This window comes from Nannobrachium achirus (genome assembly GCF_963921795.1).
Source record: "Nannobrachium achirus genome assembly, chromosome: 8".
Lineage (NCBI taxonomy): Eukaryota > Metazoa > Chordata > Actinopteri > Myctophiformes > Myctophidae > Nannobrachium > Nannobrachium achirus.
In genome coordinates, this window is record NC_137817.1 from 14,520,530 (window position 1) to 14,543,767 (window position 23,238).

The 23,238-nt window shown below is 43.8% G+C and overlaps 1 protein-coding gene across 1 annotated transcript in view; it reads left to right on the forward strand.

Annotated features, from left to right (window-relative positions):
• The window catches only part of LOC308289944 (period circadian protein homolog 2-like), a gene marked incomplete at both ends in the record, with an annotated part of 27,968 nt that extends 5,114 nt beyond the window's left edge, over positions 1-22,854 (forward strand). The window contains 22 exon segments of the mRNA XM_080731724.1: positions 258-350; positions 610-764; positions 1,435-1,556; positions 1,882-2,083; positions 3,605-3,656; positions 4,356-4,498; positions 5,394-5,472; positions 5,859-5,965; positions 6,317-6,470; positions 6,873-6,981; positions 7,110-7,353; positions 7,855-8,005; positions 8,320-8,432; positions 8,813-9,019; positions 10,221-10,463; positions 11,598-12,763; positions 13,191-13,354; positions 14,260-14,460; positions 14,890-15,005; positions 15,008-15,039; positions 16,469-16,632; positions 22,713-22,854. Of these exon segments, the coding sequence (XP_080587850.1) occupies positions 258-350; positions 610-764; positions 1,435-1,556; positions 1,882-2,083; positions 3,605-3,656; positions 4,356-4,498; positions 5,394-5,472; positions 5,859-5,965; positions 6,317-6,470; positions 6,873-6,981; positions 7,110-7,353; positions 7,855-8,005; positions 8,320-8,432; positions 8,813-9,019; positions 10,221-10,463; positions 11,598-12,763; positions 13,191-13,354; positions 14,260-14,460; positions 14,890-15,005; positions 15,008-15,039; positions 16,469-16,632; positions 22,713-22,854 (4,159 nt within the window).
• Positions 22,855-23,238: the final 384 nt, after the last annotated feature.

A 23,238-nucleotide genomic window follows, 5' to 3' on the forward strand; every position in this document is an offset into this window, starting at 1 on the left:
TGCGAGCTTTGCAATGAACTGTGGCTGCTTTTGTCCAAGCAACAGTGCTCTCTTGTTATATTAAAACAACAGACAGTCAGTGTGCCCATAAGCAAGGCACTGATTCCCAGATTGAGTTGCCCAGGGGCCAAATGTAGAAGATTGGGATTCATAATACATTATCAACTCATCTCTCTCTCTTTTTTTAATTGCCCTGTTTAGTTTTGGGACTTTTCTATAGGTCATTCCATTTATTTGCCTGTCCTTTGTCATTGCAGCTCAAACTCTCACAGCCCCTCACCTCCAAGCAGCTCCAATTCCTTTAGTCTGGTGAGTTCCGAGCAGGACAACCCCTCCACCAGCGGCTGCAGGTTAGTACACATATTATACCCTTAAATCTGCCGTCTGAACTTATAATGTCCAGTTGACAAGCACCTAGTCCTAGGAGAAATATGCTGTTAGTTTTACTTAAATGGTTTCTTAAGGCCACATGCTGGCAGTAGAGCTGCCAGCATGTGGCTAGTACATTGATTTCTAACAGCAATAAAAACACATTGCATGGAAACTTAAGGACAAACCAAGTGTTTCCCATTTTGACACAAGTGCATCTGTTTTTCATGTGCTCTGCAGTAGTGAACAGTCAGCCAAAGCCAAGACCCAGAAAGAGCTCAGAAAGACCATCAAGGAGCTGAAGATGCATCTGCCAACGGAAAAGCGTAACAAGGGAAAGTCGAGCACGCTCAATACGCTCAAATACGCACTGCGATGTGTCAAACAGGTCAAAGGTAAGGCTCTCTTCATATTTCATTTAAAATGCACCATAGATACATTCATTTTCAGTTCATACAATTATTTGGGCCATGTCATTATTGTCCAAATATTTTGAAAATAGCAGATCAGCAAGCTCACAATGCACCGCAATATGGCGCATGCATAAAGTGAATGGCAAATCGAGTGGCATTACATCTTTTATAAGATGTAATGACCATCGATTGTCTCAAAAGATGCGCATGGTTGCCATGAAATCAGGAAAAAGTTGTCCGGTCATGATAATTCCATGGAAAGATACTTCGAGTTGAATGAAGGAGTGAATGGAATGCATTGAATAGGTGTGAATGGAATCCATTTTTCCCCCAGCTCTGCACACAGCATGAGCTGTTTTCTTTTTGCGATTGTGACTCATAGGTTAGTGAACAGCGCCATCTAGTGTAAAAAAAAAATAGAACAAAAAAATAGTTTAACTTCTTTTGGCAGCCTGAGCCATTCGGCCAAAACTCGTTCAACTCCATCTTGCCAGTCAATGAGTTAATGAGTGAGATGGTATCACATTCATCTGGGTACTTCTATGTTAATATGTGAGTGAGATGGTCTCAACATTCATCTGGGTATATTTCTATGTTAATATGTGAGTGAGATGGTATCAACATTCATCTAGGTATTTCCTTGACTTTGCAGCCAATGAGGAGCACTACCAGATGTTGATGACTAATGACAGCCAACCCCCCGGGCTTGACGTGTCATCCTACACCATAGAGGAAATCAACAGAATCACCTCAGAATACACACTGAAAAGTACTGTAAGTACAGCTCCATGCCAATGTAGGGCTGGCCCCAAGTTAACCACATGAAACGGCAAAGAGATTTTGTGTAGAGGGAAAAAAGCTGAGTGGGCCATGAGTAGATATTTTTTACACTATTTCTCACACACAAATACAAAACCTTAAAATCTAACTAACTGAATCTTAACAATCTAACTAAAATTAGACTCAAGACAAAAAGATTTCTCGGTCTCAGTGCCCATCTTTATTCCAGCATTCATGTCTGCAGAGTTCATGGAATTTCATTGAAGCAAAGCTACAGCTCATACCTGGAGATCTAAATATTTCTGCTGTTGTTCGTTAGGATATATTCGCCGTGGCTGTCTCTCTCATCACGGGGAAGATCATTTACATCTCGGACCAGGCGGCGTCCATCTTAAACTGCAAGCGTGAAGTGTTCGACAACGCCAAGTTTGTGGAGTTCCTGGCGCCCCAGGATGTCAGCGTGTTCTATAGTTTCACCACTCCCTACCGCCTGCCCTCGTGGAGCATGTGCACTGGAGCAGGTAACCCATCCAGCATTTCCGCACGTGGATCTTGATGAATGAAATTTACCCCCTGGGGAAATAGTATAGCAGTGTGGTTGTGTGAGAGACTTTAGCCTGAGGGCGTGAGATTTCATATAAAAAAAACAAAAAAACTATTGAGAATGAAATTGTTGAGACCTGAGTCAGGTCTCGGCTATCTGGGCCAAACACGTGAGCAGACATTGGATTTTACGTCAGTCAGACGGTAGTGCGTCACCCTGGTGCTGTGCACATGGAAGGCCACGCTTAACAGGATCCCTACCACATCCAGTATGCAATGCATACTTGGTTAAGCATCTGTCCACCTCCTGTCCACCCCCCACCCCCTCTACACACACACACACACACACACACACACACACACACACACACACACACAGATATGCCTCGCACAGATTGTGTTTTTACACTACTTGATCTATATCTCAATGTAGCCATTATTTGTGACAAAAAACGCCCAGTCGCCCACACAGATGATCACACATGCACATCAGCTACACACCGTGTTACCCGTTTCCTGTTGAATCAATGGAGCAGGACATGGTAGGTGGACATACAGTAACTGTGGGCGACTTGCACGGCTCTATGGCATGCACGCCTATTTTGTATATGTGAATTAGTTAGACCTGTACAAGTGTACAGTTAGCTGCTTACAGACTATATAGCCTGTCTAGCAAAATGTACAGGCTATTATACCTACTGTATATACCTGTCTAAAGAACTGTTACAGCAAACACATTTGAAAAGGGCTTGTAACTTACATCGGCAAATGTGTCTATGCCCTGCTGACCTACTTTCTAAAGATTTCTTTGAGAATTGGAGCATAGCACCTAAATTGCTCACTCATTGTGACATCCACTTACAGACAACAATTTTTGTATCAAGCACTTCTTGGTAGACTTGTATATTCCCCCCCACCAGGTGGTTGGCGAAAGTGTTTATGTGTCAGTGAATGAAAAGAGCTGCTCTAGGTCATTGACGTAGAGTGGCTCAGTACTGACAGACAAACCCTGTGCCCTTTATTTCCATACCCCAACCCATCCACCCCTTGTTTCCGGCACCTTTTCGTTCGGCAACGGTGACTCACAGATGTAGGGGTGCAACAGTTAATCGAACTACCGGTAATCAATTTAATTGATTATACAAAATAATGGATACACTTTTGTTCAAATTGATTTTCAAAACATTAGATCTACAACATTACAATGCTTTGTGATGTGACACATGGCGAACACAGCTGTATGACAAAGTATAAAATATACAAGTGGTTAATCAGACTTAGTCGATTAAAAATAACAACTTGAATTATTTCGTGTTTATGTATAAAAATAACATTTTGATCTCAAAAAGAGAAGGAGCTGCAGCCCTACACAGCTGTTATGCAGTAGTAACTGATTGATTATATTAACACGTGTACTCATCCTGTTCTCGTTCTCTTGTGTTCCCTTTCCCTGCTTTTCTCTCTCTCTCTCTCTCTCTCTCTCTCTCTCTCTCTCTCAGAATCCTCTCCCAATGAATGCATGGAGGAGAAGTCCTTCTTCTGCCGTATCAGGTGAGGAAGACGGGGGCTGATAGCCAGCTGCTCATCATTTCCTGTTTCAATATTATAATAAGCATTTAGTCAGGGTTAGGACTGGAAACACAGAGGAATGGGTGGATGGTGGATGGTGGGAGGACGCTAGCGTCTCAGGCAGCCCACTCAGCCTACTGAGTGGGCTGAAATCCTGTTCTGCTTTACACCTTTATGTTTACCCTCAATGTTCTTCAAGTGTGTTGCAAAAAATGTACTGTATGTGTGTATCAATGCTATCATACAATCACCAACTCAAAATAAACCAATCTATTTTAATACCTGAATTTAACCTGCTAATATCTTGTGCTCATGTCAAAGGGCTCTTCTTACCCATAATGGTTATCGTTGTTGTCAGTTGGAAACCTTGTATGTTGTATGTCCAAAACCGTTCGTTTTTTTCATTTTAAAAACGATTTAAAATGGTGAAAATAGCCGATCTACAAGCACACAACGCCTCGCATCGCGAGGTTTTGTGTGCTTGTAGATCGGCTATTTTCACTAGTTTTGTGCGATGTTCTTGTATGACGAAGCAGGGCTTCATTTTTATTTTTTACTTTACGAAAAAATTTACAAACGTGATAGACAGTTGGACAGTTAGTTAAGAAAGACAGAAATGTGACGGCCTGCCAAATTGCTGAGCTCGGCTTTAAAATGATTGTGTGTGTGTTTATGTTATAGCGGGGGTAAGGAACAAGAGGGAGACCTCCAGTACTACCCTTTCCGCATGACACCCTACCTGATGAAGGTTCAGGATCCTGAACTGTCTGAAGAGCAGTTCTGCTGCCTCCTGCTGGCGGAACGAGTGCACTCCGGTTATGAAGGTGAGAAAGAAGTGGAACAACACACACAAACGCACAGGAAATGTATCTCAATATAAAACACAATGCAATACAAACACAAGAGCTTTTGTTACAAAGTGAGGTATTCTGAGGCTCTTTACCATTCAAAACACTTGATGAATGAAAAGTACCCTAAGGGAACAATAGTTGGTAAATAGGTTGGCCTCGGAGCGTGAGATTAGAGCGTACAAAAACAATTGAGAGTGAAATTGAGATCAAAGCTGAGATCTCGGCTATCTAGGCCAACATGTGAGTAGATGTTGGATGACGCATCATTCAGCATTCACAGCAAACACATTTAAAAATGTTTTCAACTCGAGGGGGAAAATGTATCTCTGGCCTATAATAGTTTAGAGCAGGGGTTCTCAAACTTTTTTATACCATAACCCCATATTATTAGGGACATTTTGAGGCTTTTTGCATGTTCTCTGTCTGTGTTGGAGGCAGAACTCGTGTGTGTATGAGTACTGAGCCGTCCTCTTCACGTTGGTCGCAACGAGCTCACTTTCTTTTTCTTCAACAGGGGGTCCGGGACCCCTAGGGGGTCCTCAGAGTTACTAGAGGGGGAGTGAGCATTCGAGCCTTTCAGTGTGTCATTCAACCAGTAAAACGAATCAGCTGATATGAACTAACCCTCTCTGAAGTAGAGCATAATACTGTTTTCACTGCCCTAATATGGCTGGCACAGATCCCCCAAATTAACCCACTGTTTGCAACAGTGTACATCTCAGATTCTCTAATGCTTAATTTATACTTCGTTGTACGATGGTGTCGCTCACTGAAAATACTAAATCCACGCTCAGCAATTTTCTGTGAGTGACAGTGGTGATGTGATGATGTATAAACCACATTAAACATTTCCCTCCCCTCCCTGCAGCTCCCAGAATCCCTACTGACAAGCGCATCTTCACCACGACACACACCCCCAACTGTGTGTTCCAGGATGTGGATGAGAGGTGGGTGGGCCTCTGCAAGCAACCACACCATCACACATAATAATCATAGTACATTTTATTCATGTAGCATGTTACTTAGTTTGTTTCAAAAACAGAATATTATTAAAACTGTATAATATAACCAAAACAATACAATAATTAAAGGTGCATAAAAACATATTAAACAGCATGAATACAACCATAATCAATATATTAGTCTGTCTAATACTGTATAACGGATAGTGTGTGCATTTACACTTATCAGCCTTTGACCAAAGGCAGAATTGCTGCTCACTGCTGCAATGGGTAGGATGGGTCAAATGCAGAAAGACAAATTCCGTAAATGACAATAAATGCATTTAATTTAACTTCTGCATTAAATTAAATTTATGCTGCCTCTCCCTCAGGGCTGTTCCTCTGTTGGGCTACCTCCCCCAGGACCTGATCGGGACACCCCTCCTACTCAACCTGCATCCAAGCGACAGGCCCTACATGTTGGCCATACATCGCAAGAGTAAGCAAAATAATTGTCCTGTTGTTTCTTTGTTGTTTTTTTAAATTCAAGTTTTACTGTCAATATAGGGCTTAAGTGCTTATTTCCTTTGGGTGTCGAGCTGAAAATGTTTGAGAACCCCTCATCTAGTGTAGTGGTTTAAATAAATGTGTGTGAAATAATGATATAGTACATACATAAAAAAATGTAAATACCCGGTTCGATCCCTGGCTTCCCCTGGCTTTGTGTCAAAGTGTCCTTGAGCAAGACTCTGAACCCATAATAACTGCTGCCCAGAGAGCAGGTCGGCCCTTTTATAACGCTAATACGGTAAATGCAGATCATTTACCTTGTGTACCGTTGCACCAACAGTTCTGCAGTACGCAGGCCAGCCGTTTGACCACTCGTCCATCCGTTTCCGTTCGAGGAACGGAGAGTATGTCACCATAGACACCAGCTGGTCCAGCTTCGTCAACCCCTGGAGCCGCAAGGTCTCCTTTGTCATCGGCAGGCACAAAGTCCGCATGTGAGTAAACACACAATTCAGTTAAATTCAGTTCAATTCCATGGGCTTTATTGGCATGATTATCATTGCCAAAGCGAAAGTGGAACAATATAATAAAAGAAAAGAGAAATAATGTACTGTATGTACAATTGAAGGGAATAGAATTGTGTTATCAGAACTGTTACGTTGCAACTGACAAAACCATAAGAATTGTGCATTTGCTGCCAGGAATAGTTGGCCTATATATCCACATAGGAAAGGTTGTGTTTTTTCAACACACACATACAAACTCAATAAATCAGAAATCCCATATAGAGGTGTTAGGTCAGCGGCTCACACTTGATGGATGTCCTCTTTCGGCACTCATTTGGAAGGTGACATATCGTGACTCTGTGTGTGTGTCTGTGTTTGTTCGCGTTCCAGGGGGCCTGTGAACGAAGACGTGTTTGCAGCCCCGGCGTTCCACGGAGGAAAGATCATGGATTCAGACATCCAGGAAATCAGCGAGCAGATTCACAGGCTTCTACTGCAGGTATGGACTTGTTCACCCTTACACACACACACACACACACACACACACACACACACATAGAGTCCTCTACAGTCACCCCATTGTTACGACAGTGGTTGCTATAACAACCTTTCCTCCCGCATCCCCAGCCCGTCCATACCTTGGGCTCCAGCGGCTACGGCAGCAACGGTTCCCACGAGCAGCCGGTCAGCGTGGGCTCGTCCAGCGACAGCAACGGGAACGCGGCGGAGGAGACGGGCAAGCTCAAGCCTCCCAGGACCTTCCAGGAGATCTGCAAGGGCGTCCACATGCTGAAGAACCAGGACTCCCAGGTCTACCTGCCCTCCGCATCTCCCTTGACCCCCAAACCGGAGCAGAGGAAGAGCTCGGATGGTGAGTGCAGATGGACACGCACGCACACACGCACGCACGCACGCACGCACACACACACACACACACACACACACACACACACACACACACACACACACACACACACACACACACACACTATTCTGTTGAAGTGCAAACATTCAAAAGGACTCTACACATTATATATATATATATATATATATATATATACAAATTTGACTGTGTATTCACTTAGATACTGTAGCTATTGACACTGTGTAATAACTGTTAACAAATTAACAAACGAATAACTAGCCCTGGAGTAACTACTGTATTTAAAACCCTCCAAAACTTGTCAAGAGCAGCACTTAGCCTTATTGGTCACTGTTTTCTGTTTTCTTCATGCTTTTATATCACATTAAGACTTGTATTCTCTACTGTATTCTAACCGGTATGAAAATGGTCAATGTGTTGGCGAAACATGCAGACATCTTCATTTGTGTCGTTCTTTTTTTTCAATCGTTTTTGTCTTCTCTCCAGCAGCGATCCAGAAGAGTGCTGTGGTGCGTCTGAAGGACTCTGCACCCCCTCTGCCGGCCAAAGACAGTATTACAGCTAGCATGGCAGACCCGGTCTGCAATGACCAGACTGTCTACTCCTACCAGCAGATCAACTGCCTCGACAGTGTCATCAGGTTTGTGCTTTGTACAGTTGCATGTGTTTGTTCAGGTTTTCATCTTTCTCTGCCACAAAAATGACGCACCTTTGAAAAACCCGAGAATCAGAAAATATTTGGTGACCCATAGGCTAGCGAGCAGCACCATCCAGTGTAAAAAAATAACATAACTAGTCAAACTCATCCCATGGCACATGGCAGAGAATTAGTTCATTTCACGTTGTCTCACTGTCTCTCTCTCAGCTACTCACACATATACACACAGATGTGTCTTTCTCTCTGTCTCAGCTACAGTATGTGCACTCACACTGTGGGGTTTGTGCGTCTCTCAGGTATCTGGAGGGTTACAATGTCCCCATGAAGAGGAAGTACCAGTTCTCCAACACCTCCTCCAACTCTGACGAGGACACGCCGTGTCCTGACTCTAACATGCTGGAATCGCAAGGTGTGCGCACGCGCACACACACGCACACACAGAAGCACAGAGAAACAAACTATGATTGTCCAAATCAAGCCTTTTCATTTCACAAAAAGAAAACTCCAATTGTTACTAGTCTTGTGCATTGTATGTAGAGAACACTTGGCATTGTGATGCAAAGCCTGATTCACACTAAGTTGCCTGCAGACGTCGTGACCTGAAAATAGGCTATCCACAAGCTCACAACGCGTCGCCTTGTGACTCGTTGTGACCTTGTAGATCGGTTATTTTCAGTGCAAAGTGATGCGCAGCCAAGTATAAATCAGGCGTTAATTGCTGCATGAGGAATTAGTTGTCTTTTTGTGGGCCCGAGCCAACAAAAACTCCTCTCTGTCCACCCCTTACAGATCCTTTAACGTTGGACAGCCAACATGGACTGTCCCACATGAAAGCACCTAAGAAGCCTCCCTCTGGGGCTGCGGCCGTGGTGGGAAGCCCCCTCGCACCTCTCCCTCTGCTCAGCAAGGCAGAGAGTGTGGTGTCCATCACGTCCCAGTGCAGCTACAGTAGCACCATAGTCCACGTGGGGGACAAGAAACCACGGCCCGAGTCTGGTGAGCTCCCTTGTCCATTCTGGCAAGCACATGTGTTTAAAGACACGTTTAAGCTACAATCTGTGCATTTTATGTCGTATTGTTGTCGTGTTGTCTCCCTCTCCTGACGGAGAGAGTTAATTGCAATTATGTCTGAATTAGCATGAATGGCAATACTGTGGTGGAATTCAGATCAATCAATAATCAATGAGAAAATGAGGAGACAAGACAATGTATTAGGTGGTGGTGGTGGTCAAGTTTATGTAACATGATATCATGGACAGAAGTACAGTTAACACTCTGGACAGTGGTTAAATAGTTCTGCCCAGAGGCATTTTGAGACACCAGAGTTATACTGCGTGGCTCCAAGGCCTCTGGGACGAGCTGTACCATAACACGATAGGCTTTAACAAAACAATACTTTACTGAGGCCTACTGAAGGCCTATCGACTCCTAACTATCAAGTATTAGTATCATCATAAAGACATAGATATTAATATAATCAATGAACACATGATCTACTCTAATACGTCACACATAATCAATCATGATAATATCTAATATACTACTGCGCCACATCTCATTCACTGCCGAGCATATTTAACAAAACCACTAACCAGCTATTTTTACCTTTTCAAGTAGTCAAAGAATATTTATCTCCAGTACGATCGATCCCCCTAACAACGGAGGTTATCTCTGTGCTTCCGTGGGGGGGAAAGGCTAGTAAGTTAGTAGTTATGTCGAGTTGAAACAGTGCATGTTGCTCTCACATGCACTGCAAACACAGGAGCTGTGAAAAGAGAATGACTGTGTCCATGATGAAGTGTCCAATTCAGTGCGCCTTTTCGTTCAAATAACTATTGACACCTTCAACCAGTAGGTGTCCTACAGAGGGGTATTAATGGAAACGTAGGGAGACCACCTCCAACCACTGCACATGTACTATTAATATTGTATTAACATACTCTGTTACAGACTGGTAAAAGTCATGTTTTATCGATTCAAAGAAGTCCCGGATTGTAGCTTTAACACTTTAATGCACTCGAGAGTGACATGTATGCTCGTTTGTCTCAGTGATTTGACTGCAAAACGGTGGAAGTATGAAAAGATAACAGATTCCGCTAAGAGTTTGCCCTGCTGCTGCTGTTGTTGTGTTGTTGTTGTGTGATCGGCTATTTCTCCGCAACTCAACTGTGTGTGTGACTGCAATCCCATATGACAGAGATCATAGAGTACGTGGCTGAGAGTCCCGCACCCCCGGCGCTGCCGGTGGCGTCGTCTCCGCCCAGCCAGGAGAAGGAGGCTTACAAAAGGCTGGGCTTGACCAAGCAGGTGTTGGCCGCACACACCCAGAAGGAGGAGCAGGCCTTCCTCCACAACTGTCGAGATCTGCGCAGGGCCAGGAGCTTTCAGAAGGACTGTTCCACCTACCTCCGCAAGCACAGAGAGTCGACCAGGGCTCAAGGTACAGCACAGGCATCTCACAATGGACACAGCACAAGTAGGGCTGCAACTAACCACTATTCTCACTAGAGATTCTCTTGTTTTCTTTTTTTAGACCAGTGGTTCTCAACCTGCGAGTCGGGACCCCCAGAGGGGTCCCCAAATTATTTTTGGGGTCACCAGATGATTGACTTATTGTGCAACATTGTTTTCTCACTCAACAGTAAACAGACCAACATAAAGTTTAAGTGTATAGCAGGTATCTGCACATTTCTAAAGTGACAATTTAAAGGAGTAGTTCACCCCCAAAATGACTTTTTTTCTATTGATTAGTCACGCCATGGAGAGTAGAGTTCAATAATATTTTTTGGTTTTTGTCGCATTCCTAAGACAAAAATGTGATAACAATAAATGTACCCCCATTGATTCCGGATGGTGACCCGTTTCGAAACGGGTCACCATCCGGAATCAATGGGGGTAAATTTACTCAAATCAAATTTTTGTCTTAGGAATGTGACAAAAACCAAAAAATATTATTGAACTCTAGTCTCCATGGCGTGACTAATCAATAGAAAAAAAGTCATTTTGGGGGTGAACTACTCCTTTAAGTACTTATTAATACCTCTAAAATGACAAATTAAACATTGGCCAAATTGTCAAATATTAGAGGCAGAAATTGTGAAAATAGCTGATCTACATGCTCACAACACTTCACAACACGGGGCGTTGTTAGCATGTAGATCTGCTATTTTCACAATATAATAGAACCGTGTTATACAAAATGTAATGCCTCAACTCTTAGTGCTTGTCAGGATGGGGGGTCCCCAGTTAAAATATGATTCTTTTGGGGTTGCGGCCTGAAAAGGTTGAGAACCACTGTTTTAGACCACATGATTATGATTAGTTACAGTTACCTGAACACAAACAGACACCTTGGAATTGTTTCCCTTTTCATTTTATAATATGGAACAAAATAAAGTAATCATTACTTTTTAAATGGCACATATTAAATGTTTTACAAACCAATCATGCAATTAATACAATATTTGATACATTATCCAGTTCGTTGTTTCACAAGTAATATACAGTCAGTTGTCATCATCTGAATGAAGTCTGATGAATTCCAGAACCAACATGCTATATAATCTCCTTTCAGAATCACCTGTGGTCCAAAGGAGCTCTAAGCCAGGTGCCAGCAGGCCTGAGCCCGCTGCCAAGAAGGGAAGCCGCAACAGAAAGTCCAAGAAACCTCGCATGAAGCGGCCTGATTCATCAGACAGTGCCGTCTCCAACCGCAAACCTCGCCCTCCACTCCAGGGTCTCAACCAAACCTGCTGGTCCCCGTCAGAAGCCTCCCTATCAGCTTTCAACGTTTCCTACCCAGCCATGGTGCCAGCCTACCAGCTCCCCGTGTACCCCACGCCCCCCGCGCCCCCAGCGCAGGCCCCCTGCCCAGACCCCTCCCTCTCCACTGGACAGAACAGCCAAGCTCTGCCCACTGCCACGCCATATCCCGCCCCTATGGTTACTCCAGTGGTGGCGTTGGTTCTGCCCAACTATCTGTTTCCCCCAATGGGCCAGCTTGGTCAAATGGGTCAGATGGGGACCGCTCCTAGACCAGCTTTCTTCCCAGAGCTGACCCAAGCCCAAGCCTACACTACCCAGCAGCCCTTCCAAACCCCACAGCCTGCGTACGGAATTCAAACGCAAGCCTCCTTCAATAGCCAACAACCATTCCCTGCCCAGCCCGCCTACACTACCCCCTTCCCAGGGCCTCAGACGGCCTCCACTACCCAGCAGCCCTTTGAAGCCCCTCAGACCGCCTACACTACCCAGCAGCCCTTTGAAGCCCCGCAGACCGCCTACACTACCCAGCAGCCCTTTCCACTGCCTCAGACGGCCTTCGCTACCCAGCAGCCCTTCCCAGTGCCTCAGACGGCCTTCACTACCCAGCAGCCCTTCGCGGCCCAGCCGTCTTTCCCGGTCCAGGCTCCGTTAGTGAGCCAAGCCTCCTACCCAGACCATCCCTTCTCCTACGGCCTGGCCCCTGAGCCCTGTAAAGTGCCTGCAACGGAGCCCAGAGAGGGGGCCGCATCTCACTCCATCACCCAGGCGTTGGCGGGACGCGAGGTGCCCTCGTCGCCGTTGCCCTCGTCGCCGTCACTGTTTGAGTCGCGGTGCAGCACTCCTCTGCAGCTCAACCTGCTGAGCATGGAGGAGAGGCAGGACAGCACGGCACCGTCAGCTGGAGCTCAGGGCAGCTGCTCAGCAGGAGCAGCAGGCGAGCAGGGAGGAACCGAGGTCAAAAGTGACGACCATCAGGTGAGGGGCATAAGAGAGGAGGAAGTTTATCACTCTAACACACTGTTTCCTATTGTGGGTCGCAAGTAAATATCCCATTTACTCTCGACCCAACAAACTTTCCATCAATTTTAAACTATTCTTAATTTTATATGTAATAATAATAGTAATAATTTTCAAAAGTATTTCATGAATAAAATAAGAAAATGTAATAGTTTTAAAAAATATATATATATTTTAAAAAGCTTACAACAAGTCGCTTTGTTCCGCGTTGTGAGCTTGTAGATCTGCTATTTTCGCTAGTTTGGGTCACAGGCAAATGTCAGATTGCATAGCTATGTTACAAACAGTCCGTTTCCCGGATAGTGCTGGTCTTTTGTGATCCTTTTTTGCTGCATTCAAACACCTGCTGCCATGGATTTGTAACGTTTGGCTCCTCGTTTTGCAGATGGAGTCTCCAGTCCACAGTGACAATAACTCTTCACTCAGTGACCTGGAAGTCCTTCTGCAAGAGGACTCGGGCTCAGCCACCTCAGGCTCCTTGGGCTTTGCCTCGGGATCCCACGGTTGCAGCACGTCAGCTAGTGGAGTGTCTGGAAGCAGGACAGGTTGGTAATCGCTCTATTAGAGACCTATGCTAGATGGATTTCTGACCATTCCCGCACCCTGGGTGACTGCCCGCATGCTGTGCTATTCAGACCGGCATAATCCCGCAAAATATTATTTTCTAGTCCCGCTCCTTTAATATTTCCATTGGTACACACAAAACTATGGCAGAGATACTCCCATTACAGCACCACAGATGTTTTAAAATGATGCATTTAGACATAGGATACATGTGTTCATACCATGCAAAAGATAGGCATGACCACACATGCTTCAGTTGCGCTACATCTGGTTTATTGCGGGACGGATGGTGCAAAAAACTAAATTAATATTGGCCGAAGTATATAGTGGTTAAGTATGTTAAATGTATGCTTAATATTTGATTCTTAAAGTCACACCTAGCGTGAAGTGAGTGGTGCAATTTATGAGTTCATTTTATCAGGCATCCCGCTAGCCACTCACAGCGCGTCCTGTGAAGCTTGGCCAATGGGACTCTGGGCGTACAACAAACTTTGAGCCGTTTGTGCCAAGATGTAGGCCTTATCTAGACCAGATGATGGCCACGCTTCAGTTTACTTTAGGGCCCACATATTTCTTGGGAACCGAAAAAGCCAGATCTTGGAGCTTAGCTCCTTCCAGCAGCACCGCTCTCAAACATACAACATACCTAGTTTGACCCCTCACATGCTACTTAAAACAGATTCATCTTTTTGTATTATTTTACTGTATAGAAAGTCAATGGGACCCCAACCAATTTTTAAATAAATTGAGTGGCTAATGTGCTTTTTGGGAAAAGTAGGTCCAGAGGAAACTTTGTGCAAAATTTGGTGCTTGTATCACAAAGTGAACGATTGTTTTACTAATTTCCCAGGCTACATTCTAAGTTGAACTCTAACCCATACAGGGAAGAGCAGCAACACCAGCAAGTACCTTGGCAGTGTGGACTCCTTGGAGCCCAAAGCCATGGGCCGAGCAGGGGGCAGCTCAGAGGGGGGCCCGTCCCAGAGCCAGGGCTCAGGCCAAGGGGAGAGTGAACACCTCCAGGAGCCTCTGTGGCTGCTAATGGCCAACATTGACGACAAGGCCACGATGACCTACGAGATGCCATCCAAGTGAGTGACAACACAGCAGTTCATTTGGTTTTAGTCGTATTTTAGTAATCTTAAAAGTTGTCGTTTTATTCTAGTTTTAGTCAACTAAATATCATAATTTCTTAGTGCAAGCGTTATGTGTTTCCTGTTCCATATGACATGTTATGTGTTTTCCCGGTTCAAATCTACGGCCTAGGGAAAATTAACCAGAATAAAAAACGGGCATGCCAATTTCTGGAAACCTGTGACTAAAGTTATGCACTGAGCCAATTAGGAATGACAATATCCTGATTTTACAGATGGGGGGGGGGGGGGGGGTGTGCACATAGAATCGTCAATTGCAGTCGACTTTTTTAGTTTTTAGTTGTTTTTATATTACCATGCTGATATTTTCACTCGGTTGTTGTGATAATAAATCCTGATGTTGTGTTCCTCCTACCCGACCTCCAGAGACCTCCAGAGGGTTCTGCGAGAGGACAAAGAGAGACTCAGACAGATGCAGAAGAGCCAGCCACGCTTCACCTCCGACCAGCGCAGAGAACTGGTGGACGAACACCCATGGATGAGGAGGGAGGCCTGCCTCCTGCTGTTAACGTCAAGGTCAGGATCTCAAGAACACACGGTCCACACACATCTGACACCGTCGTACTGCAAGAGTAGAAGTTAGCAGCAAAGTTATGAATGCTGTAATTCATTGTGTGTACAGTTTAGATGGGTCAAAAGTGAATAAATGAATGCTCCATTTGGTTCCATTTGTACTCTCTTAGAGAGTTAAATAAACAGATTTATATTTATATTTATTTTTATATACAATACATATCTCTGCTGTCGGGCCGAAACCTCCTAACTCCGAAATGTTGATTTTCGGGAAAATTTGCTCAAATGGAGTTAAGAGGTTTTGACCGAAAGGCTTTTTACTACTTTTCATTGGTTCAATATTATTTTAACCAACACAGAGACGTAAAGGGTGTTTGTTCAATAGCACATATTTATGAAAAAGGAGAGGGCCAATCGGGTGGAGTTAGCTGGTTTGGCAGAAAGTGTGGAGTTAGGAGGTTTTGTCCCAAGCACTTTTTACTACTTTCCATTGGTTAAATATTATTTTAACCAACACTCAGCTGTAAAGGGTGTTCAATAGCCCTGATTTATGCCAAACAATCTAAAACCTCAAAAATGGAGTTAAGAGTTAAGAGAAGTTGCATTTTTATGACAGTTAACTTCTAATAGTTTTCCAATTGCTATAAATTGCTTCAAAGTCTGTGGATATCCAATCTTTTTTGTCATAAACAGCAAGTTGAAGGGTAAACTTATGCATGTTCAAATCATATATAATCAAGATTATTTTGTCCATTTTCCACAGCACATTTATTCTTCATTTTTGCCAACAGGCAATCTATTAATATTAGTGTTAGGGTTAGGTGTCCACTCGACCTTTATCCATCTAGACCACATATGTCAAAGTCAAGGACCGGGGGCCAGATCCGGCCCGCAAATGAATTATCTATGGCCCCTGGGATGATATTTAATTACTATTGGAACCGGCCCGCAGGTCGCAGCCGCACGCAAAACAGCGTAACACAACATGCTAAATGTACAGATAAGGCCAGCCAACCACACCACATTTCATGCTTTCCTTAGACAGACAGCTGAAGCCAACCAATCACAAACCAAAAAAGGAAATTTGGATTTAGAATGGAGGATTTAGAATGGAGGATGTAAAACAGCGCTTTCATGTGTTGTGTATGCGGCCGTCCTCCACATTGTCACTTCGAAGCAAAGCAACACAAGCAACGCTGTACAGTTCAATGAGAAGAAAGTCATTTCCCCATCAAAATAAATAAACTCTGCATGCTTACAACGCATTGCCGCGATCCGTGACAGACACATTGTGAGTTTTAAATAAACATTGAACCAGTTCGGCCCTCTACTCGAGCAAATTTTGTTTTTTGGCCCTCTGTGTATTTGACTTTGACATCCCTGATCTAGACCGTGTATCAATGAGAGTGCCTGTGTTTTATGATTCCACCAGGCGTGTGTCTACTGTCAGGACGCAGCATCGGAGCCCGTACAGGACAATCTGCCAGACATGGACTTGGGGGACATGGGAGGAGAGTCCGGTCAGGAGGGGCAGTACCACAGGGCCAAACAGAGGAGGAGTCCCAAGCCCCAGCCTGACAGGCTCCTAGACGCTCGGTGACCACCAGAGGGACACACTCTACCAGCTATGGACCATCATGTTAGGGAACAGACAATGAAAATGGTTACATGGTCTGCATTTCTACAGTGCATTTCTACAGTGCGTTTATCCAAAGCGCTTTAAAGTGCGCATTACAGTAATAGGTTCACACCGACGGTGGAGGCAACTATGCAAGGTACCAGCTGCTGCTCGCTCACCTGGAGCAGTTAGGGGTTCAGCATCTTTGCTCAAGGACGTTTGACACAAAGCCAGGAGGAGGAGGAGCCGCCAGAAGTAGCCATTCCGGGTCCACGGTGGCCGTTCTACTTCCTGAGCCACCGCTGCCTCTGCCTGCCGTGCCCATTTTAGATATACTTGCATCGCATACATACACACACACACACACACACATGCATATTGTGGACGTGAGATAAGAAGTTATGTGCCTAATGCACACACGCACTTGAAAGCCTTTGCCGCGACAGGCCTCTTTATCGTTGTTGTGTTGGTTATGTGGATAATAATGTCCTGTGTGTGTGTAGTGGAGAGACCTTCAGAACGAACCACAGTTCACATTCGGTGCGGCAGGGACGTGTCAGTCCCTTTCATACTGGCATGAGCTCCGCTGCTTAACCAACCAAACACACACACACACACACACACACACACACGAAGGTACAAACAGTGTGAGCCTTACATATGGTTTGTGACCTTTTTGAGCGGTGCAAATCGCTCAGACTTTTCACTCTGTCTGTTTTAGTACGGAAATGTTTTAGTACTCATCATACGCATAAAGTAACAGATGCCACGGAAAGAAACGGCCCATACAAGGAGATATGCATGTGTGTTGTGTTAGCACAACTCACTTTTTTATTTTTACATGCCCCAACAATACAGTATGTCATGTACTTTTGGTGTCTCATATTTCCCCAAATTCTTCACTTTCTCATTGGATATAATGCACAATAGATTTTAAGGAGTGAAAAAAAAAACGCTGCTACCGCCACACTTTTAAAAAAATCTTAGTCATTATATCTGATTCAACAACCAGCCAGGTTAGAACTTTTGGCTGATTTGTTTCTACATTTCTTTCCTCTTTCAACATTGACAATCATAGACTGTTGTTTTATCTCAAACGCTTATTTATTTCCTACCTGATCATTTACTGGTACGTATTTTTTTTACAAGCCAAAGCCAAGTCACCCACTGCTCATCGGGAGCAGTTAGGGGTTCAGTGTCTTTCTCAAGGACACTTCACCAATAAGCCAAGCCAGGAGGAGCTGGGGATCAAACCTATATAGTTCCGGGTGACCTTGTAGCTCTTCTACCATCCTATTTAATGTCATAGCTTGATCGCAAGAATGTGCTCAAATTTCCACCAGGATTCCAACCGATTCATCAGCTTTGTGTTAATGATTCTATACTCAGGTTTTCTTTGGAAATTTGAACTTGCCTCTACCACTCGCTGTGTGACCTCAGGCTCATACAGCGTTGGTGGCCTCTAAAGACATATATTTACCTGTGTACTGCGAAAGCTGTTCTTCTTGACACACTGTGTTACCAATACCAGAACTCAAGCTTCAAAATCAGCACTGAAAAGTTTTGTTGTCTTTGTATCTCTACTGCCAATTTTTACTATGAGATTGTATGTGTTTTTTTTGTTTTTTTTATAATATGCGGTCCAAGTTATAGTGCGCGCACATCCGAATAGGATGCCTGTTGTGCAAGATTGTTTGACCCATGTCGCGTTACATCAAGTATTAAGTATGCTAGGGTCCATTTTGGCTCCATTTACAGTCAGTGTACACTATTACAATAGCTGGGAACAATTGAGGCACTGGGATAAAACCTGTGTGGGGATGAGAGTTGTGCCTGTGTAGGGACACAGTCTGGACCAAGGTCATGTCACTGGTCAATTTGTTTCCGTGATTTTAACTTTTCTATTTGGCGTTTACTCTTTTTGATTTGTCAGAACTCACGTTTTTTTCTCCCCTCCTCGTCTATTTTTTTAACTTCTGTGTACGCGTGTTTTGTTTGGTATTGTTCCCCATTTCAAGAGTTGATGGAGTGTCACTGTGGACCTACCTTTGAAAAAAATACAAACAGGTCATGTTACTGCAAGTATAGTGAATAATAACAAACATAGGATGTACTGATATGTTTGTGGACAAAACGCAATGGACGGAGTTAAGATACTTAATTATTTCCAGTGTGTGGTGTATACCAGTGGTTCTCAACCCTTTCAGGCAGTGACCCTCAAAATAATCATATTTTAACTGGGGACCCCCCCACCCTACGAGCACTAAGAGTTGAGGCATTACATTTTGTGTTGCGAGGCGTTGTGAGCATGTAGATCTGCTATTTTCACAATTTCTGACTCTAATATTTTACAATTTGGCCAATGTTTAATTTGTCATTTTAGAGGTAATTGTAAAATGGAAATTAAAAAGTCCTTAAATTGTTAATTAAGAAATGTGCATATACACTTAAACTTTATGTTGGTTTGTTTACTGTTGAGTGAGAAAACACTGTTGCACATTAAGTCAGTGATCTGGGGACCCCACCAAATAATTTGGGGACCCCCTGCCCTAGCCTTACTTAGCCCGGCTCTATACTAATGCAGCTAAATAACATCCCCTCCTTGTTTTAACATGGGTGGATGATGGTATAGCTGAGCTAGGCTACCCCTGCCCTGGGGGTCCCGACCCACAGGTTGAGAACCACTGAGTTAAGATACTTTAATCATTTCCAGTGTATGGTGTATACAATGTCTCTGGATAGGGGGGGATGTTCTGCCTTAAGGCCTCGACACGCCAAACCGACTTGTCCTCACTGCCTCAAACGTCGGAACATCAGGTTGGTTGTAAAGATGTTGAAAACACTCAAAGGGATGTGAGGACAGTGGTTCTCAACCTTTTCAGGCCGAGACCCCCAAAATAGTCATATTTGAACTGGGGACCCCCACCCTGACGAGCACTACTTGGAGTTGGAAGAGTTGAGGCATTACATTTTGTATAACACGGTTCTATTGTGAAAATACCAGATCAGCCTATAGCCCTAGTTCTGGTATATTCACAATTTCTGCCTCTAATGTTTGACAATTTGGCCAATCAATGTTTAAGTTTTTCCATTTTAGAGGAAAATGTCTTAAAAGTCCTTAAATTGTCACTTTAGAAATGTGCAGATACCCTCTATACACTTAAGCTTTATGTTGGTTTGTTTACTGTTGAGTGAGAAAACAATGTTGCACGTTAAGTTAGTCATCTGGGGACCCCACAAAATAATTTGGGGACCCCCCTGGGGGTCCCGACCCACAGATTGAGAACCACTGCGTTAGGACACCGTGAAACGGTGGCCCCCAACACACCCGTCTCTGCTACCTGTCACTGCAAATTAACGAATGTATGAATGGACCGGAGAGGCTCTCATCACCAACACATATTGTCCAAAAATGGCAACTAATTTGTCTGTTTTTCTCTCTTATTTTTGTGCGAAATGTATTTCTTGGAAATTCTTCCGATCCACACGCGTGTAATGTATTATTTAAAAGACATGAACGACCTTTCACTGCAAACTGATATTAGGACATCAGCTGTAAATGGATGGAAGCCTAAAGCAAGGCAGGGAACGGTGTTGCACATTTTTTTAAAAAGCCTTACCCATCTTCTAAATGTCTCATAGAGGGAATTATTTTACATGAATTACACACGTGTGGGTCATCACAGGAAGTAATTTATTCTGTTAATTCATACACAATACACATGGTACCATCACCTTATGATATGTATGATCGATTTATTTCTAAGCCACTGAATGAGCCTGTGGTCTATTAAACTTGCCTAGTTTTGTGCATTTTTGTAGGTGGGAATAAATATTGTGTTGTTTCAGAGATTGTAATAAATTTACTAATGCAATGATTTGACTTGTCTTTTTTTTTTTGTGGTCCATATGCCTCCCAGGACTAGTATACGCCCATGAGTGGTAGTCTGTCAGGGACGTGCTGGCCATTGGGAAAAACGGGACAACTCCCGAACGGCCGGTTCATTCCCGGCCGGTCCAGGCCGGGAATGAAAGCAAAGCCCTGCAAAGCAAAGACCTGCTTCATAATACAAGGCTGTTGCACAAAAGTTGTGAAAACGGCAGATCTACAAGCACACAGTGCGAGGCGTTGTGTGCTTGTAGATCAGCTGTTTTCACTAGTTTTAAATCATTTTTAAAATGGTTTTGGACAAGGTTTCCACCCTACAATGACGAAATATAACTCATGTAATTGGCCCACTGGCTTGTCACTTGTCATGATCTGAAATGGCAAATCTTTGAGTAGCAGCAGCGCTATAGAGCGAGATCTCTCTCTATAGCGCGCAATGAGGGCCTCTACAACTCTTTTTCCCGGGCTGAATCAGGGGCCCAGCATGTCCCTGTAGTCTGTGGCAAATAGTAACAAAAGTCAATCTGGCAACGTGGGTTGGGGGGGCTAGCAGAGCATGACCTTACTGCATCCTGCATAAAACTGTGATTGTTCTTCTTGTTCGCTCTGCAGAGTCAGACGGTCTCCAGGGATCAACACCATATGCCAAATGCTCATCTAACCCATCTTTTGTGTTCAGAATGGGGCATTCAGCAAATATTAGAATATTTGAATATTCTAATATTAATGTCACTATTCGACATTGTTCACTGACGTCGAATATTCTTTTTTTTTCTCTTTAAAACATATATAGTTTATAAAGCTTGGTCATAAGAATGAGTTGTCAATGCCCCTTGTGGATGAATTTGTTAGTGCTCTATACCAGGGGTTCTCAAACCTTTTTAGGCCGTGACCCCCAAAATAAACATATTTGAACTGGGGACCCCCAACCTGACAAGCACTTGGAATTGGAATTGTAGGTATTACATTTAATGTGACTCGGTTCCACAGATAAATATTGTGAAAATAGCAGATCTACATGCTCACAACGCCTCGCAACGCGAGGCGTTGTGAGCATGTAGATCGACTATTTTCACAATGTTTGCCTCTTGCTTACTTTTTTTTTTTTTTTATATATAATTTTTATCCCACGATTTTGCAACCCATTTTTCACCCAGTGCCAATTGCCTATGTAATCCTGGGCTCTGCTCTCCCTCTGCCACGCCTGGGGAGACAACGGACTGACCTCATGCTTCCTTCAATGCATGAGTAGACCAAGTTGTTTCTTTTCACCTGACAGGGGGGATTTCCCCGGGATGGACGTAGCACGTCGAAGGAACACGTTATTCCAACCAGTTCTTTTCCCCTCCATCAAGCGCCCCGGCTTGCCAGGGGGAGGCATTATTGAGACCAGGATTACTGCATGTTTTTGTGAGGGGCCTCTTGCTTACTTAATATTTAACAGTTTGTCCAGTCCTGTCGAATATTCGGATATTTTTGCTGCAACACAATATCCTGTATAAATGAATGGAGAAAAAATGAGCCTACTAATAGGCCTAGAATTATTGAATGCTTTAACTATTGAAAAATAGCAGATATACAAGCTCACAGCTCCGCGCTGTGAGCTTGTAGATCTGCTATTTTTGAAAAAGTTGAGAAAATGTGTGCAAATCTTTGAATATATGTATTTTTAAAGCGAACGTTTGTAACTCAAATTTTGCTTCTGGGTGGTCCCTGGAACTAGATATTTTGAGATGGGGGTCCGTAGCCAAATAAATATCATTTTGGGGTTCCTTGACATGAAAAGGTTTGAGAACCACTGACATATAGTCTCTCAAGAACAGACTAACTGAGCTCCAGTTAAGTGAAAAGGACCTTTTCTTTGACGATGGCTGGCCAGATTGTTGACATAGAAACATAGGTTTTTCAAAAAACCTTAGAAGGATTCAAAAGACCCTTATAGAATCGGGTCAAAATTCAAATTTTCACAATTTTTCAAAAATAGCAGATCTACAAGCTCGCAACACGGCACTCGGTGCCACGCTGTGAGCTTGTGTATCTGCTATTTTTCAATAGTTAAAGCATAAAATAATGATACACAATAATGTGTACCCGTTCTAAATGGGTTAAAGGCCCTGAAGCATTGTGGCCTCAGTGGCTCCCCCTTGTCTCTTACGCCCTTTGAAAAAGCTGGAAAAGAAGTGGGCTCTGTGGCTCTCCTCAGATCCTCTTCTGTCGTGGTTACACACAGACCGACAGCTTTGATCATCGCCTGTCCCGCTCCCATTTCAATGTCCCCACCACCAACATTCACACCCTGTCCAATTTGTGACCCAGGTGTGAACAGCTACAAGACCCCCTGGGGCTGCCTTGCGATGCTAATCCCATGTGAGCTATACCTACTTCTCCTCCCTGAGAGGGTGACAACAGCCTGGGGGCATGGTAAAATATAGCAACAAAGAAATACATGCATAAATGACCAACCATAGGCCTATGTGTCAATGAGCTAATTTGCTCACAATTGGCTTTAGTCAGCGCTCATGATGCGACCAGAATACTGTTGGTAATGCTAATGTGGGAAATAGTAGACTACAATGGTTTAAATAGACATACATTTCTGGTCTTGCACTACAATGAATGAACCATCCAGATGCTCAGGTCATTGGAACAGGTTATGGGGCTCTTAAGTCTGACATCATTTTGTAGGCAGAGGAGA